The sequence below is a fragment of the Apis cerana genome, linkage group LG10, assembly GCF_029169275.1.
Source record: "Apis cerana isolate GH-2021 linkage group LG10, AcerK_1.0, whole genome shotgun sequence".
In the NCBI taxonomy this organism is placed as follows: Eukaryota; Metazoa; Arthropoda; class Insecta; order Hymenoptera; family Apidae; genus Apis; species Apis cerana.
Window position 1 is genome coordinate 7,132,532 of NC_083861.1, and position 19,450 is coordinate 7,151,981.

Consider the following 19,450-nt stretch of genomic DNA (forward strand, 5'->3'; position numbering starts at 1 on the left):
CATCTGACGACGATACCGTCTCTCTCGACGACCCCCGGGATAAGATGAGCCGTAATTAAGGTGTCCTCCTCGGCCATCGAGCGGATTTCTTCTTGCCCGCTTTGCTAACCACCGTTACACCACGTCCGTTCGACGATGGAGGAAGGGGGAGGCGACGAACAACGGCGCAAGATCAAGGCGAGTAAAGTTCTTCTTGCTCGAGGGTTTATCCACACTCGAGGGATATCTTAATCGACGTTCGGTTCGGTTCGGTTCGGTTCGGTTGGGCACGGGCTGCACCGTGGAATCCGCCTCCAGGCGGATGGAAAGATGGAACTCCCGGAATGCGTTCCCCGGCTTAATTAAAGACTTAATCGGGGTAATTATCGTTATGCGTTTTCGCCGTGGAATGGCGGAGGAGAAGGGAGACAAGAAACAGCGAGAGAGGAAGGGGAGAATGAGAAAGTCCGGGGACAATCTTGGACGGATCGATTTGGCAAGTTGGCTGTTACGATAAATATTACGCGAATTTGCAATCTCGAAACGTTATAATCCTCGTTGATGTTTCTTCTATTCGACTCGTGAGAAACTTTGAGAAATATTTATAACGTTTCTATCGGGGAAATTATTTCTCTTGCGATAATGTAAATGGAGAATGCTTGGAAAATTAAGACGATACTTTCTCAAAAAATTTCTTCAAATTCCGCAAGGAATTCCCACAAGATTCCCAAAAAGACGGAGGGGAGCTACGACGAGGTGCAATATCGGTCGCGATACCAGCCAAATATGCGCACGAACTTATTCCTATAGCTTATATCGCGGTCGAAAGAATACGGTGGAACGATTCTCCTCCACGAGACGAGAGTTGGACGAGATCGGTGGAAGAAGGATCCATCCCTCGGGACGGATGGAGCAATTCGAATTCGCCGTTCCAGCGAAAATTTCGACTCCCCTCCTCGTGAGACGACGATGGGAGCGGAGGATGGATCGGTCGAGTAGTTTTTCACTCGGCGAATGAAGCGCAAACGACGTGGAGGATAATGATTAGCCCGTGGTGGTGGGATTCCGCGGTTAAATGCACGTACGGCTTTGATTGATGAACGGTTAGGTTGCGGAGGAAGATGGACAAGTTCCTGCTCGAATATCGATGGATGGGATGGAAATTATGGGCCGTTGCCCATTTTTTCGTCGGTTTAATCTCAATCTTCGCCAACAAGTTATGACCGGATCAATAAATACTATTTCTCGATGTGACAATTACGTTCAATTCTCGGCGAAAATTTGTATAATTTCTTCTACACTCGTTAATCCACGGGGAGGGATTAGAAATTTTTCATCCTCTATTTTCCACCTCGATGCGAAAAGTTCGGTCGGTTAACCGAATGGTCGAATGTACATCCGTAGAGAAAACACGACTTCAAAAGGGTTAAACGGGGGGAGTAAATAAACATGGAAAAACACGGGAGGCGGGGCGACGGTCGAAACGATGGGGTTCTCGCCAAGACACGGGGCCGCCATCGATTGCATAATATCGGCGTCTCCAGGGTAAATAGAATGTCGGGCCAACGGGCATCCCCCTTCTTGTCTGCTGGCAAAGGGCGGCGGCAACCCTCGTCCGCAACGACGCAAACCGCGAATTTATTTCGGACGTCCACGGATCGATTCCTTCGCGTCCAAGTGTCGGGGAATCGATAACGACGACACGACGACGACGTGAAATCGCGATAATTGACGGAGATCCGTTTCACTTTCCGAGAAAACTTGCGACGAATCGTTGCCTCGACACGTTCTCTATCTTCCCTGTCTTTCGATTTTACGGCCAACGAATTTATCGTTGCCGAGATGTTCCACTGTTCTCCGGTGGCGGATGGTTGAGGGAGAGAGACGAAATTCCACGAGACTTTTCGAGAGATAATGAAAAATAAGAGGAGGCAAGCACTCGTTGCTATACCTGTTCGATTATGTGCGTGTGGATGTAGAATGGATAAGAGAAAGTGAAGAGCAAAGACGAATGCAAATTCGATTTAACCACTTGGCTCGCGTATATTGCGTCCATGCTATACAAAGTGGACGTTTATCGATTTCGCTGTTTATTTAGAGATTAAAATCGCGTATACAAAAGAAAAATTGATACAATTTTTTCGACAGGATAACTTTGAATTTAGTTTCATGGTAGTTCGAGCATTGGTTAAAAATTGTATGTTTTTTTTTTTTCCTTTTCAAGTTCTATCTGCAGAGAAAGAGCGATACGCGGTGATAATCCGGTGTTTCGATAGTGGAGGGTATTACGTTTCTTCTTCTACGGCCACTTTCGGTAATCGGTTTTGCATTAAGGACGAGAGTGAATCGGCGATTCGCTCGAGGCTCGACTGCGGCGCGGTAATGAGAACGCGCGGCAAAATGGCAAAATCAATTTCGACTTAGGGGGTCCGCTCGAATTTCCCCCTTTATTTCTTGATGGCTGATCAAAGCGTCCCTCCTTCGACCATTATACGCATGCAAATTCCAGACTTCTTCGCTCTTGACTCGACGCAGCGTGCCACAGCTCAACGATCTCAGAATCGCGTAAATTGTCCCACATTCCTCCTTCATAAAATTATATTTTCCAACGCGAAAAGATACGCGAATATCTTACTATTCGAATAATTTTTATATAAAGAAAATAATTCATGTACTTTGGTGCACCACCAACCAACAAGCTGATCGATGAACCCCGAATAACAACAATCGAGAAAACTTCCAGCCAAATGAACCCGCGGAAAGAACCCGCCAAGTTAGAGAACGAAGACGGGGAAGGGTGCTCGTTCCAAAGCGATTCATTTAATAACCATTTAACCGATAACAGGGTGGAAGTAGCGGTGGCGAGCAGAGTGATAAATATAACAGCGGTTGGATGGAGAGCTCCCTTCCCCGTCTCAAGTTGGACGCGGATATATACGCAGGCATAAAACATTAAACACCGCGCGCGCGACCCCTCTCTTCGAACAAGGGAACAACCCTCCCTCCCCTTTTCCCCTATATATCGTTCCACGCATCCTTTCACGTCCTCTGCTCTTTCGAAACGAAGAATGAAACGAGGAAAGAGGATCCACGCAGCTATCCTATCACCCTCGACCCGACAAACCCCTCGATTTCTTCTCCCTCCCTTAATTCCCTTAATTCCTCGAGAATCGAATTCAAAGGGGCGAGAATCATGACTGGCCCCTCCTTGGCCCCCCATGGGCGACGCGCGTGCGATTGATCAGGCTCGTGCAGTAAAGCGCGAGACGCGTGCACTTCCGCATGCACGGAAGCGGCGGCGGCACGCAAGCGCGTGCCGCGTCCGATATCGCGGATCGATAACGTTATCGAGCAGGCCGCGATTCCTGGCGGCGGTGGCCGTCGATTGACGAGGAGATGCCCCCGTCGTTCGATAATCGTTTTATTCTTATTCGTAATTCGAGCGTCATTGTCGGGTATCGTCATTGTTATCCCGGCCCCCATTATTTTCGGGAGGGAAAATTGAAACGGGAGGGCTCGCGCGTTCGTTCGATCGATCGATGGAGGGAGGGGAGGAGGGCGTTTTAAATAATTCTCCACGCTTACCGTTCTCCCGCTCCATTCACCACGTTCCTGGCGAAATTTAAGGTAGCCGGTTTCCGGCCAAGATTCCTTTCGAGTGAATCCCTCATATACGTGACCGCGAGATTAACAAAGGACCTTTTCCAACCTTTCACTTTTGGGTTTGGGAAAGGTTGCGGGTTCGAGTTGCGACGCTCGAATACCTCCTTTCTTCCTTGAAATTAATATTTACTCGAAAGTTTCTTGGTAAAAAGGAGAACTTGGGGAAACGTTTGTGCTCGAAAATGCTATTTGAACGTGTACCTCGACATTGTGTTACGCGATGCGGAAGAACGAGGGCCGGAAGAGGCCAGGTGGATCGATGTAACCAATCATGATTTTTGTCTCGATCGTGAGAGAAAGAGAAATACGAAGAGATTGAAAGGAGGCGGTAGACATTTTTATTCAACGTTATATTTGACTATGATAGAAATATGTAGGGTATAAAAGTAGGATATGTTGCCGATGTGTAATCTGTGGCCTAGATAGCTTCGAGTTTCGCTCGTACCACGCACGCCGATTTATTTTTGTTTGATTATTTGGAATTGGAATTTCGGGGTATGTGTAAATATCGATTCCGTTCGATTGTTCGAAACGGTTAATTTTATTCGAAATATTTGAAACTCGTTGTTTCCTTCAGTTACTCGATACTTTTAAATTGTAATCGCGAAATAAAAAAAAAAGAAAAAACGAAGCCTGTTTGTTTGCTTCGAGAATGACGAAGATTTCTACAAAGACGGGAATCGACGTTCGAGATCTTGCAAAAATCCCAATATCCACAATAAATCGAGCTATCCCATCCTCGAGTTCAACTTCTCCGCATCCTCTCGAGAAAAAGACAATCTTGCAGAAATCTTGCAGATCTTCGAACGAGAGATTCTCGAGACTCTAGATAGAAAAAACAAGAAAAAAAAGGTGCGTGAGGAGCAAAATGTGTCAAGTCGTCGAGAGCGAACGATCCCCTTCCTTTCTCGCCTGTTTTTCGTTTGTCACGCGACCCTTTTTTGGGGGGTGGATGGATATTATTAATCGTAACGGATCTTGAGTGAAGAAGTCCAAGAAGGATGAAGGGGGAGGGGGAAAAGAAGGAAAAAAGATGGTGGTGAAAAGATCGGTCGATTTCACACACGGCGTGAACGTATTGCTTTCTCGTCGACGATTAACAAACGCCGCCTCGAATCGATAGTCGGCTATTTTTCAACTACGATGTCGAAGAAAACCGCCATTTCAATGCGTCACACGAGGAATTGATCGCCGTCGAGTTTACAGATTTACAGGTTTTTTTGAACAAATTTCGCGTTTGAAAATTGGATCGTTGATCGCGTTCTCTCTCCTTTTTTTTTAATCAACAACGCGATACGTGTTTCGCAGCGTGTGTTTTAATACAAAATATTCTTGAAATCCGTAGAGATCGAAATTGGTGGAAACTGGAATAAACAATCGAAGCAGGGAGATATGAAAATATCCCGCATAAAAGGTTAGAAATTGCAGGAGCAAGAAAATTGACACATTGTTCAATTCCAAAGAGAAGAGCGAACTTAAAAAAGAAATCTACGGAATATTTTTATTCCGCTTTTAATCTTAAAATATTAAACGCGCACACCTTTTCAGTCACGAGTAATAGTTATAAATAAAAAAAAAAAAAGAGGACTCGTGGAGATTTCCTTCTCCCTGTCTCCTAAGTATCTTTTTTTCTTAAAAGATCTCGGGATTTGGAGGAAAGGAGACAATGATGGAGTGGGAAGACATTGAAACTAGGAGAATTGCTTCATCCGTCAGAGGGGCGAATCCGTGGATGGCGTTAAACAGAAAATTCCACGAAGGCGCGAGGGTGAGGTGGGGTAAGGAGGTCTGTGCATATTTCAAAGGGTGAACGGGGGGTTGCAAGACGCGTAAGCCTTTGATTTCTCTAATCTAATGGGAAATCTGGCCCAAAGGGTCGTCGTGTGTTTACACGTGACGGGGGAACGAGGGTTCTCAAATTAAGCGCGGCTTCGAATCTCCTTAATCTCGATACCCGGATGATGGCGGAATTAACGGGACGATCGAGCGACTGAGTAAGATTCGCGACTAATCGGTATCCACCTATTCCGTATCCGTCCACGAGAACGAATCTTGATCGTGATCGATGGACCTTCGTTTAAAAATTACTTTGACGCCTCGGCTAATTGAATTGAAACGCCGAGCGAGAGAACGTATTTGGAAATACGAGTATATTCTTCGTGTCTCGTTGAGAGATAAAAATGATACTCTTTCCGATCATTTTTTCTCTGGAAGATTATTTAGAAACTTCAAAGTGTTCGTTTCTCTAAATCCTGAGCATAGAAATTTTTATTTCTATTATACATCGATTGACATATCGATTGTGCGATAATCGTTTCAATGTGAAAAATTACGGAGCAATTTTACTTTATACGAACGCGAGTAAAATAATAATGGAATCATTGGAACAGAAGAGAGAATATACGATACGCGCACGGTGGCGGTGTACGCAATCTTGTTTCGCTTTTTCCGCCCGGATCAGCTGTCCGAATCCGTGAAGGTTGGACGTGACAGGAGCGGGAACGTCGATCGTCCAGGATAATGGGTCACTTTGATTGGCAGTCGACACGGCAAAAGCCCGCAAGAAATGTTGGATTGAACGGACAATGGGACGGGAGGAGGCGCGGTAAGACTTGTAATTAGACACGAGGAGTCACGGTGGAGATCCGTTAATGACGATCGGAACGCGTGGCCGTTCGCTTTATGTATGACGCGTGCGGCGCACACAAGGCCGTTAATTAACCATGTCGATTGTAACATAAGCGTTACGTCATGTATATTCCGTTCGATTTCGAAACGGAACGAATCGAATTTGAAAGAAGAGGAGAAGATAAAAACTGTGGACCGAGGAGATGAAAATTCGAAGCGACGAAAAAATCCGTCATTCTCTTACTCTCCTTTCCGTTCTATCCCTAATTTTCTACCAATATTTTCGCGCAAAAGTTGGCGAAAAGATGTTTGATCAGTCGAGGGAGGGGAAAAACGAGTAACCAAGGGGAAGATTGATGCAAGCACGCAGAAAGGGTAAATACATCCTATTTCCATGAGATGTAGCCCTGTGTTTTTCGTCCTTCGTTTTCGTCGAAGACTCGTCCATGTAAAATACATGATGTACCGAGCCGGCGAGCTGGAAGAAGAAGAAGAAGAAGAAAAAAAAGGAAGGAAGGAAAACTGGAGGGGGGAAGGACGATTGGAGGAGGTCGCGAGAGAAGGGTGGAAGATTTAAAACACTCGAGGACGAGACCGCGAACGATTTTCATGGGAGAATAATTACAACGCCGTTCGTCTTTTGCCCCGGTGATAAAAGTCTCGTCGATAGCGTATCAATGAGAGAGGTCTCGTTCCCATTTTTTCTTTTTTCTTCTTAGGGGGGAATATTTCTTTTCTTGAATTCGTCTGCTTTCTTGACTCGACGATTAATGGTACGTCGTTTGTAAAGGAAAGTAAAAAAAGAAAAAAAGGGAAAATGTTCGGGAGAAAAAGGTTCCATACATTCCAATTTCGTTGGGACAATTATTCGATATTCTATCAAGACGTGGCTGATATTAAAATAATAGCGGAAATGGGAAATTGTGAAGAAGTAAAACATTCTAACCGCGGTAATAATTTTCTTCTTCGTCACAGACGAAGAATTTCCATTGATAGAGTTTCTCTAACCAACAAAGAAAGGAAGAAGAATCTTTTCGATCCTTTAAAAGAAAACGAAAAAACATTTATACATACATATCGACAATTGCTTGTCGATAAAAAGTAATTCGCCACGAGATGCGCAAAGGGGTTAATGCGCCTGATTCCCGTGCAACGATTCTCCAGATACTTTTTTCCAAGAGCCAATGCACGTTTCGTTCGTACATTCGAATTTCGTACAAACATCCGCAGTCTCTGTTCATCCAAAGATAAATGCAACGAATTCTCAAACCGATCTTCAACAAACAAATAAAACGATATTTTTCTGAGAGAGAGAGAGGAGAACATCCCCTCGAGCAATTACAACGTCAATCTTTTTCTCCTTCGAATAGAGGCCACGCTCTCCATTTCCAAAATTAATCGTCCTCGACCTTCCTTCTTGTCAACCTGGCCTTCTTTTATGATGAATAACTCGCCGTGGAAAAAGAAATAGAAAAGAAAAAAAAAAAGGAAAATTGGGTCCCCGTTCGAGGAGGAGCAACGTTACCAATTTCCCGGCGCATTAACGCCGAATTAACCTCGCCCCCTGGACCCTTGCTCACGTCCTTTCCCGCGAGTCACGACGTCGCGACGAGCTTATCGGGCATCGCGAGACGACGGCGACGTCGAGGGACGGGACTCGTGTACCAGACCACGGGGGTCGAGGACCTTCTATCGATAAGACTGATTGATAACGCGGCTACGAGCGGGCGCCCCGTGGATCCGCTCCTTTCCTCGTTGCCCCCGTGGATTCTGGAACGGAAGAGGAAACGAGAGTTTGATTTCGTTGGGAGGGAAGGATGGATGTCGGTTCAAGGTGCGTGGATTGAATCCTGGAGATTTGAGAAGATTTCTTGCCGTTGATGCTAATGTTGAAAATTGAGTAAATTTGATTCTCTTGAGAAGGGGATGGATGGATGGAAGGGGGGCTGGATATCGATTGATGTTTTTTCGAAGAAATATTCGGACAACAATTGAGATGATTCTTTCAACCCGCGAAAAGTTTTATCGTTATTCTTAATTGGTTTTTGGGGGAAAAGTTTGATTTCCTCGAGAAATGGGATGGATATCTTTTCAAAGTAAAATATTCGCTCGGCAAAATTTGGGTTAATTACTTCAGAAATTCGTGACGTTACAATTAATATCTAATTATATCGCGCATTTCTACTTTGGAAATCATAACATTTCTCCTCGCGAGGAATCGAATGACATTGATAATTGAAATAACCGAGCAACGAAGCAAATTATAATTTAATTATTTTATGTTCTCCCGAAAATTATACAATTTTCGTATGTAAAAACACGATCCAAAACCATTAATGTAAATTCGAAAATTAATCGTATATACCCGGTTTATTGTGATAAACCAAAAGGATTCACGGTTAATAGAATTATTTATACACGAACCATGTAATGGAAGAACCGTTAAATTTGCATGTTGTGTGTCTTGAGGATTCGATATCGGTTTTAATTATTCTTGATTTTAATGAGATGAGCGGGGATGAGCGTCGCGTTTTAACGAGCGAGCATTATCAGACGAAAGTTAATATAGGAGGGGATAATTATCGCGATATTTTCCAAACGAATTTTCCCAATTCCAGCCTATATAGTTATAACCTTTTGGAAAATCCGTGCTCGCCCCGTAACTTCGTAACGTTTAACGAGAGGCGAAAACTAGAGGGTCGCGTTACATCCACCAACCCCTTATGTAACGTTTTGATGAGTGGAATAGCTGGCAAAGTTAACAATGAGAATATTTGTTGCGCAACTTCCCTGTCTTCGCTCCCCTCCCCCTCCCCATCTTCTCGCTCAAACATCGCACAGCTTAGGAACTCGAACTTTGCGGGTCTCTTCCGAGGAGAGAGAGAGAGAGAGAGAAGTTGAAACCCATTTTCCAAGATCCAAATTTAATTTTCAAAACCGTGCTCGTCACGCCTCGACGATTCCACGGTTAACACGCGCTTTGGATCACGTTGCTTTTCTCTTAAATTTCGGCTTCGTGATTCGTAATCGACGCCTTGTCTTTGCGAATGCTGAACTTTTTGAAACAAAGTTAAACTTGTTTGCTCGGTAAAGATATTCGCCGTTTTCTTCCGATGATCCTTTGGATAAAATTTATCGACCATACTCTTTTTCCACGCCTTTTCCCCAAACATCGAAAGTGTGCATCGATCGGACGAATTTGATCAAATAAAATTTGGGAAGAAATAATAAGTGCTCGTAAGAAGAGAATCTATTTTCGAGCTAATTTTTTTTACAAATATACCATGAACACGTATTTTCTTCTATACGAATCGATATTTCGACGGTATTCGATAGTTTCTTCTTGCGACGATTCCGAGATGCGAACAGAGAAGATGAAAACTCGAACAGAATCCGTTAGACAATTAGACAATCGATTCGATCGGAATAGATGGTTAATTCATCATACGCATAATGGAATCATTCACGGTTTGCCAATTTTATCGGCGGGGAAATCCGGCGAATTCCACTTTTCCAATTTCAATCTTCCCACCCGTAAAAGAGAAATATTTCAATTATCTCCAAATCCACGCTCGCGCGGATTCCACTAAAACACGCTTTCCCTTCCTCCAATACTACTCTTAACAGAATCTGCTCTCGAATCCCCACACCGAATTCCAAAACATCCTCGATGCCCGGCCGAGACGTCTCGCGGCCGAGTCAAGCGTGTTCGGGCGGTGGTGCATTAGGGATGGAGGAAAGTGGGAAGAGACGGACACTCGAGATGACTGTGAAGGCGTGAAATCGGCGTGGCAGCGCTCGTATCGGGGCGTAGGCGATGCGTGGCGAGAAACGGCGGCCATGTCTCGCCGAATTAGAAAGTGGAGCGCGAATACGCGTGAAAACATCGTCTCGATCCGCGATTAACGATCCTCGGTGTCCACTATCTTCTCCGAATTATTCTCCACCGAGTTTCTCTTTCTTCCTTTTTCTTCTTCTCGACCGAACGAACGAAAAGTCGAAAGTTGTATACACGAAAAGATGAGGAATCAGACTTTCGACGATCTAACCGGCGTTAATCGAACGCCGACTCGACGTAATATCGTTGCTTCCTCCGTATTTCTGGATGGAGTAAGAAATAGGACGAGATTGAAAAATAAAAAGGGTATGAGTTTTCTCATAGAACATCATGGATTTTGTAGAATTTTATATAAATTGATCCTTTTTCAAAAGTTCACGAAACACCCCTGGATCTTAGAACACGAGCGAATTTATAGAATTTTTGAGGTCGGTGTTCGTTTTTCTGTCGAGATATCAAGATGCCGAACGCAAAAAATCCCAAGAATCTTTTTATCTCGAAACTAAGACTTGTTTCGACTTGTATCCGAAATATCCGGAACATTGGCAAACACGGGTTACAGTAAATTCTTTCTTCGTCCAGCGGATCTTTCCTTCCTCCAAGTTCCTTCGTGTATTCGTCGAGAATTTTCAAGATATCACTGGCAACGAATTATTCGGGCAATTGGCATTTAACCGATTCCCTAATAGAAAGGTTTTCAATGGAAAACGAAACGAGGCGAGACGAGACAAGACGGAAGCCGCGACGATCGACTCTCTTCTCTCCGCAGGTGAATCCTCCTCTCCGTAGGTGACGTCCCCGGAGGTGTAGGCGGGGGTACAAAGGGCGGACCGGGGGCAAAAACTGTGAAGCGTTCTGTAGAATTTTCAATAAGGCGGGGTCGGAAGAAGAAGATTAATGCAACGCCGCCGGGGGACCTTAGGAGACGACAGCGACATGACTGTCAAAAGAACATCCCCAGGGGCGAGGTCCATTCGCTCCTTCGAGTCCGCAATCCCCGTCCTGGACCCCATTTCCTTCCCCCTCCTCCTCTTCCACTTCTTTTTCTTCTTCTTCGTCTGCTTCTCCTTTTATTTTTTCCCCTCCCCTTCTTTTCATCCTTTTCATATTTCTTCCTATTCCGTCTCGCCCGTCTCCTTTTTCTTCGTCCTTGTGTCCTTGATCCTCTCCTATATAATTGCTCCTTCGATCTCCCTTTCGATCCTTCCCCGTTAGACGACGAGAAGGGAATCCCTCTTCGATCGTTTCGCTTGTTGACGATTAGTACTTTTCATTATTATTCCCTTCTCGAGTTTATTCCACCAAGATTACAGGATTAAAAAAAGATTTCGTCGGTCGATAACGATTTGTTACTCTATCGTGCTAGATGAGATTGGATACGTTTCTTTCTTTCCTCTTTTTCTTTTATTTTCAGGTTAAGAGAACCGAGGGATTAAGAAACCGATGGACTGTTTCCAAACCAAAAGTCTCGAGTCATCTTCCTCGTAGACAGCGAGTAGGTGTCTGGAAAGTTGGCGCCCTACGGATTACACGGGAGTAGATTGCGATGGAAGTCTCTCTCTTTCTATCTCTCTTTTAAGGACAGATCGTCCAGCAGAGGAAGACAAAGCTTATGTACTTTTATAAATCTACCTCCGTAATTTTTCACCTTTCTCCATCCCTCCACGTTTATCCGATGTCTTCCCAATTAGACCTCCCTTATCTCTTCCCTCGATATTTACTCCTTTCTCTCGTCACTTCCATCTAAATTTCATCCCCCTTTTAGTCGCCACGTTTCGTGTCTTTCGCGTGTCTCGTCGAGAAAAACGACACATCTCTCCAACAATCTTTGGCAAGCGAGTTCTCGATTTTGAGAGGAAAGAGAATTAGAATCTACGAAACAAAAAATTAAACTAACTTTATGTAGGATCTCTCTTCTTCCTCATTTTCCCCGAAGAAAAGAAAAATAGATATTTCCCCCTCCCCCTTCGATTTTATACTCGCTCCGCTCAAGCTTGCGCGAGGATACACTTCCTGTGCATTGAAAATTAAACAACCCTTTCCATTCTCCTCCCCGGCGAACAGAAGAATTATCTTATCCTCGTCCCCGTTACCACGTCCCCTCCTCGACAATAATCCTTTCCTCCTCCTCCTTCTCTTTATTCCGTTTTAGTCCGAGAAGAAGAAGAAGAAGAAGAAGAGAAAGAAGCGCGCACGCGGGTGCAGGTGCAGCCGCCTCGGGGCACCGAAGCGAAACGAGGAGAAAATGGGCACTGCCCGCCACCAGGGCATGGCTCGAAGCGATCGAGATCACAAACGTGATCCCTCCCCGACAAACCGCGACGCATGCACACAGTTCGATCAATCACACGCGTGAACGGATGCACGCGGTTGTTGGAATCGAGCGCGGTTTAACTCGCCCTTCGTTAAGGGCGAAAGTTTCACAATCGGTGGCTTTCACGAAGACGGTCGGCTCGATTTAATTGGAGAAAACATCAGATGGAGATTTTCTCGTCGCGTGTGACGAACGAGAGTTAAACACGAGCGATTCGACGTAACGTAACGAAACGCTTAACGCCATTATCTTTGAAGGATAGAACGATGAATCTTCGGGATGGGTAGTCGGGTATTGTAACGAAGGTCTTTTGAGTCGATTTTTATTATTTTTTATTTTTTTTTTTGAGTTGGCAAAGGGTTAAGTAGAGCGACTAAATCGATTAACCTGATCGACGGGGAGGCGGGGGTATGGCGAGGTCCGGGTGAATATTTTAATGTACACGTAGTAAATGGAGTCACGGGGGCCAATCAGGATCTTCCGCGGAGAAATCTTTTAATGAATTCTTAATGGAGTTCGTTGCAAGTTTAAAAAACTTGTTTATCGAATCCCGGGGACTGATCAATTATTCAATCTCCTCTACTAAGAATATTCGATTACCACGAGAATATTTAAAAATATCCCAAATCTTTCCAAATTTTTGAAATTTTTAAAATAATTCAAAATCTAATTAACTGATATTTTTAAAAATATATATATATATAAATTACTGCCTCGCAACCCTTCTTCCCCTATCTAATCGATTAATCTTTCCCGCAAGGGGGAGAACACGCAAAGGATGAAATCTCTCTGAAAGAAAAAAAGAAGAAGATAATAATAGGAAAGTAAAAACGCTCCTGGAAGAGCAAAGAATCTTCTCTTCTCAGATGAAAATAAACTACCAAAAGAAAAGAGATGAACAGTCGAGAATTGCGGCATATCGAAGCACAATTCATTCCATTGTTATTACTCGACGAACAATTATCCAATTCGACAAACAAAATTATGAAACAAAATTGCAACGACTTGCTAAAAAAAAAAAAAAAAAAAAATTAGAAAAATCGAACGAATCGTTGTAACACTTGGAATCACTCAAACCAGAATGATTCCCCTGCCCGAAATCGTGATTTTCCAATCGCTTTTCTCCTAGACACGACGACAATCACGGATATTATCCGTATTCATATCCCGTGTCTGCGGTTGAAATTCCGCGTTAAATAGCTTCGACTTGGGGCCCGTGTCCATCCCCCCGCGCCAACCACTTCCGGATTTCCACGCCGTTGAACGGTTTCGCAACTACGCGACGTCACGGGTGGAGGAATTATGGGACGAGCTCGCCGACCGAACGGAAATATTTTAATATAGCCACGGGGATACGTTTTAATATACATGGGGCTATGTTGGGGAGCGTCCCAGCTTTTCTCGTCTCGACGAAAGGGTTGGATTTTTTATGGCCTGCATCGAGCTGGATTGCCGCCTCGATTTATCGAGCTATCGCAAGGGATGCGGAGATTCTAGAAAGGGAAATCGAGTTTGCGCCAGCAGTTGGAAAAGTTAAAAGCGGTTTAAATAAAAGCGTCTCGTGGAGAACTATCTTCTCTATTTTCGATGGAGAGGATCGAGGGTAAGTTCCTTCCTTGCGACATCGTTCTTGAGAAAAATGCAAACGTAAGACTCTCGATACGTCGTTAAAGGGATTCGACGAGAAAGGAAAAAAAAAATAAAAAAAGAAATTAAAGGGAGGATGTAAAAATAATGTTCCTCGTGAAAATTATCTTGGTCGGCTGATCAAGGTGAGATCTATATAAATTGAGAGGCACAGATTGTATCATTTATCAGGAATAGCTGGAATACCTTCAACGCTTTCGAAAATGTATACGGAGAAGCCCGAGGGAAGATAAGGGGGGTAAAAAATAAGCACTAGCGGGGGTAGTACATAATATGCCATGCAAGTTAGGTAAACGACGTCATAATATCTGCGCTGTTTCGAAGAGAAACGTTTAAAAGAGAGCGGTGTTCGGGGGATCGTAAACAGATAACCCATCGTGACGTAAATGTAATCGTAAAAAAAAAATGATAATAACACTCCAATAGATTTTCGAATACATTTTCGAAAGGGGTTATTAATTATCGGGATAAGATTTTTGAAAACGGAGTAAATCGAAGCGTCGATTAAATTATTTGTAAGCGAGTCTTCGACTCGATTAATTCCTCTTTAATTTTTTGACCGCGCACGTTAAATCGACCCTCCTTTCCATCGCGCTTCGCGTGTTTTCCGATAATCGAACGAAACGGCGGCTAATTTAACGCGTAGCGCGCACCGATCGCACAAGTTATATTATTTAATCCAATCTGCGTGTCAATTTGCACGTCAATGTCCACGTGAAAGGGATCGAAGGCGGGTGTGCAAGAGGATTCGACGAGAAAGAGGTTCCAACTTGTATCTCTTTAGAAGAAAGAAGGGAGAGGGGGGAACAACAAAGAAGAATAAAGTTAAAAATAAAAGAAGGGGGAAAGAAGATAAAAAAGGACGATCGGTTTTTCAAGTATAAATCTGCCGTCGCGAAAGAAAAACGATATTTTTAATCGGTCGCTGAAAATAATTCGCATCGATGATGAGATTATTTACGAGTGTTTGACACATTTGCGCCAATTTTATTTCATCAGTTTGTTATAATTCGATAGGTTTGGATTTACGGTCAACTGTCTCGTAAATCGATGGATTTATTTATCGTTGCTCGTGTTGTTTTCGACCCACGAGTTAGTTGTTTCGCAGCTGTTTATTTAACAGCGATGTTACGGAGCGATGAAAAGGAGCGATTTTTCTTTCATCGATCCCGTGGCGCATTTTTAAATATCGCGCCAGTAGGGAATACGCGCCGTAGAAAAACGAGGAAAAAGGGGAAGAGATCGATGAACGAGAAACAGAATTCTACCTTAACGATAGAGAAAGTTTTCGTACGTTGGCACAGATGGCGCGAATAGTTCAAACGGAACTCGGCGTGGATCGTGGATCTTCTCGAAGCGGGAAAATTCGTATTTTAAAACGGCAAGTATATATGTATATATGTATATCATTTTGTAATAAACGAATAGAATACGTTCTAAAATCGTTAAAATTGAAATCGTAGAATACAAATCGCGCGATTTTCTACTCGTCTAACGGAGGAGGACAGGTACATTTCCCCTCTTTCTCCGCGGCATAACGAGTCGCGCATTCGTTCAACAAAATCTTAAACGGATGCGAGACGGCAATTTGCGAAACGTCCATCATTTTATTATACTCGTCATCTTGACGTTTCAATTCTTCCAAATACATCTTCTTCCCTTCCTCGATTTCTTTACGCCGCGTCTCGTCTTTCAACTTCCACTGCTCCTCCAATTCCTTCTTGTAGCACAATACCCTCTCCCTCTCTTCCTTCTTCGCGTTGGCGGTCAACTTGGCTTCCATTTCTATCTCCTTTTCCAACATCTCCTTCTCCAACAAACGATCTTCCTCCTCCTTCTTCTCCATTTCGCGTTTCATCCTCAACTGTTTCTCGCGGCCCTCCAACACGTCCTGCATGAGCTTCTGCCTAACCTCCTTGAACTTCTTCACCGCCTTATCGCGTCTTGCTGCGGCCTCGTTCAGCGACTGTTGCACCAGCCGGTCGATCTCTATGTTCCTCTTCTCCTCCTGTTTCTTCAAAGTTTCCAAATATTCCAAATGAGCCAACAACTCGCTGCGGAAAGCCGCGGTGGTCTCCACGATGGCGGCCTCCTCCCTGGCCAACTCCTCGGCGGTGATAAGCGCTCTCAACCGGTCCATCTCTTTCTCGTGGCGATCCTCCTCCGCCAACCTCGTCTTGGCCAGCCGAATCTGTTCCAGCAATTCCTTCTTCAACTCTTCCTTCTTCTGGCGATCTCTCTCCATCTTGTCCAGCTCCTCCTTGCGAATCACCTCCCGTAAACGTGCCGTGTGCTCCACATCTTCCTGCCATATCCGCTTCTTCTGCTCCTCCATAGCCGATTTCCCTGCCATCTGTTTCATCAAAACGTGAGTGTCGTTCTCTTGGAGGAGGCAACGCCTCTTCGTTTCCTCTACATCCCTCTGCATCTTCGCCTGCACCTCTTTCAGCATCATCTGGTGCCAGAAATCATCCAATTCTTTCTCGGCCTGCCTCTTAACTTCGTTCTCCGCCATTTGGGCGAGATTGATTTGTTTCGCTTCGATTATAGCCTTCTTCGACAATTCCTCCCGGAGTAACGCGCTCCCCATCACGTATTGCTGCATCCTCTTCTGGGCCAGCAGGGCCAACCGTTGCTCCTCCTCTTCCTTGTGTATCTCTTCTATCGTGCGCCGCATATCGTCCATTCTTGCGTCGTCACCGTGCTGAGCCTGGTCTATCACCTCGTGGATCAACCCCATCTCTTCCTTCAACAGTATCTCTCGCAATTTTTCCCGACGTACGTTCACCATGTCCTCGTGAGACATCAACCCTGAGGAAATTATCACTCGTTGACCAATCCGATTCTAATCGATTGAAAACGAATCTATCGAGATAATGCGTTTCTTTTTTTTTTCATTTTCTTATCGATCGTTTTATTTAAAAGTTTTATTGAAATTGGGAAAATAATTTGAGAAATGTGCGATATCGATCTTAGAATTTAGTTAGAATTCAATTTTCAAACTTCGCCAAAAAACTACACTCCATTTCGAGTGATCTTCGCCAACTTTGTTTATCCACTTTTCTCTTTCCTTAAAAAAAAAAAAAAGAAAAAAAAATTCGATTCCCAAATTTCCTACACGAAACTACACGGCAACTTGAAATCAAACTTGCCACTACTTGATTCTACACACGCACCTCTTACTTCACCGCGTGTCCTGACGATCAACACCCCATATATTCCTCGCTAGTACCTTGCTGAACGTGCTGCCTGATACCCTTCCTCCTGATCCTCCAGTTCGAGTGTTTCTCGAACTCCATGATCTTCGTCACGTGCTCAGAGTCCCTCCTCCTCTCCTCCTCGAAGTTCTCGTACGATTCGGGGATAGGGACCTTCTTGCAACCGGTCCTCTCCTGCAATCTGTATCCCCACCACACGTTCGGGCTCCCGATGGCAACCGCGTTGCGTTTCCTCGGCTTGAGGGGGCCGCATTGCACCTCCTCCAACTTGAAGAAACTCATGATTTCCCTCCTTCGCGGCTCAGGATTTGCAGAGAGGGTTAGAAATTTCGTTTCGCCTTCGATCTGTTATCACGGATCCTCTCTCGACCCGACGGATGGACGATCGACGGAATACGGGAACGGCGGTGTTTACGGCGTTACTACGACGACCGCCTCCTATTGAATTAATATTTGAGCCGAAGGGAGGGAGGGGAGGTGGTGGAGGGGGCGGGGGTTGATTTGCAACTGCGGTCTGGTTACGGTTCGGTTAGGCCGGGTACACTTGGATCTTGCTCAATGCCCTGGAACGTGACTGATGCGCACGAACACGCTCCAAGGCGGCGAATAGGTGTTCGAAAGGGCCGTCTCTGGCGCGGTAATTGGATCATTACTGGGAATTAATGGGCTATCAATGGGGCTGGTCGTTTTTCTCGCGTGCCTGCCAAATGTTTCGTGTTCCCCCGTGCCTGTGATTCCACTTCTCTTCCCCTTTCTTCTTCCATTCCGTCTTTACTTTACGATGGCGAGTTTTTCTTTTTTTTTTTCCCCTAAAAATATACATCCAGATATAGATCGTTATACGGGATTAACTTAATCGGGAGGATCTTTATTTCTCTCGTACGGAGTATCGTAACGTTGAGAATGTTTGTGTTTACAAATTAAACCTGTCTTCTCTGCAATCGTCTTCAACACGATATTTCTTTCTTTTCTCCATTTTTTCTCTTTTCGTTCCAACGTTGGGACGCCAAAGTTAAATTCGTTTTTAATTCTTGCATCGGCAGAAAAGCAAGGGGATGAAAAACTCGACGGTCGAGGAAATTTTGAAGCGTGCAGCACTCGCTCGACGATCCTCGAGCACGTTTGCACGGTGAAAATCAATTATCCGGGGAAATCGTGGAATAGGAGGCGGGGGCAACGATGTTTCGCGAGGGAGCGGGGCGGATGGAACTCGATGGCAAAGTGCTAACATTGCACCCCGTCAGAAGTTCAGGACTTCGGCGGCAGGTTCGTCTTTCAAGTTCATCGAGTTTACGAGACTCCGTGTACCGAGTTCGATTACACGCCCCCAGCCATGACTGTAACGCAATATCTATATCGAAGTAATCAAGCTCACAATATCCCCGATTTAGGCAGGAAATTTCGTCGGCAGACGGGGAAGGGAGGGAGGGGAGGATGGTTGCACGCGTCGATTCGAGAATTACACGCTCCTCGCCTCGTTCCAACTCGTGTCGCAGCCGTGCGAATGATTTTCCACGCGTATTTGCACTTCCTGTGGAAATTTCGCTCAGATTTCTAAAGAAACGATTGTTGAACGATTGTCGAAAAGAGGGATTGTCTTGGACGACGAGCGAATTGGAATTCGACTATTCGTTCAATCAAATCAATTCGATTCGTTCGGACAGATTGATTCGGTATTCGATTCGAATTTCTAAACTTGGTTTCCGTAAGAAACCATTTTTTACAATTTGGAAGTCGTAAAAAAAAAAAAAAGAAAAAAAACGATAGAGCAGACACATTGGTAACGGTCGATCGAGTAAAGAAGATAAAAATAAAATTACGCGTTAATACGTCAACGGATCGATCGATATCGTGCAATTTCTCAATCGAGAAATTTATGTATTAATCCTGTAATTGAAATTAAATTCAATTAGAATTTCAATGGTTGTCCATATATAATTTAAATCATTTCGTAATAAACGATCCTTGTTTGTTTCGAAAATGGAAAAAAAGAAAAAATCTTTTTTCCAATTTACTTGAAATAACTTCACAAAATGTCCATAAAATATTTTCATATTAAATTATACATTCCATTATTATTATTATACATTTCCAAATATAACGAAATAATAACGAACAAATTCGCAAATTTGATTCGCAAATTTTTTTTAGAATTACAATAAA

At 44.2% G+C, this 19,450-nt stretch overlaps 1 protein-coding gene across 1 annotated transcript; it reads right to left on the reverse strand.

The window, feature by feature from the left end:
• Positions 1-978: 978 nt before the first annotated feature.
• On the reverse strand, positions 979-19,294 carry LOC108001580 (trichohyalin-like). The gene is made up of 2 exons (XM_017062639.3): positions 17,302-19,294; positions 979-16,880 (listed from the first exon to the last, which is right to left on the reverse strand). The coding sequence occupies exons 1-2, from the start codon at positions 17,567-17,569 to the stop codon at positions 15,553-15,555; spliced, it is 1,596 nt and encodes a 531-aa protein (XP_016918128.1). The 5' UTR covers positions 17,570-19,294; the 3' UTR covers positions 979-15,552.
• Positions 19,295-19,450: the final 156 nt, after the last annotated feature.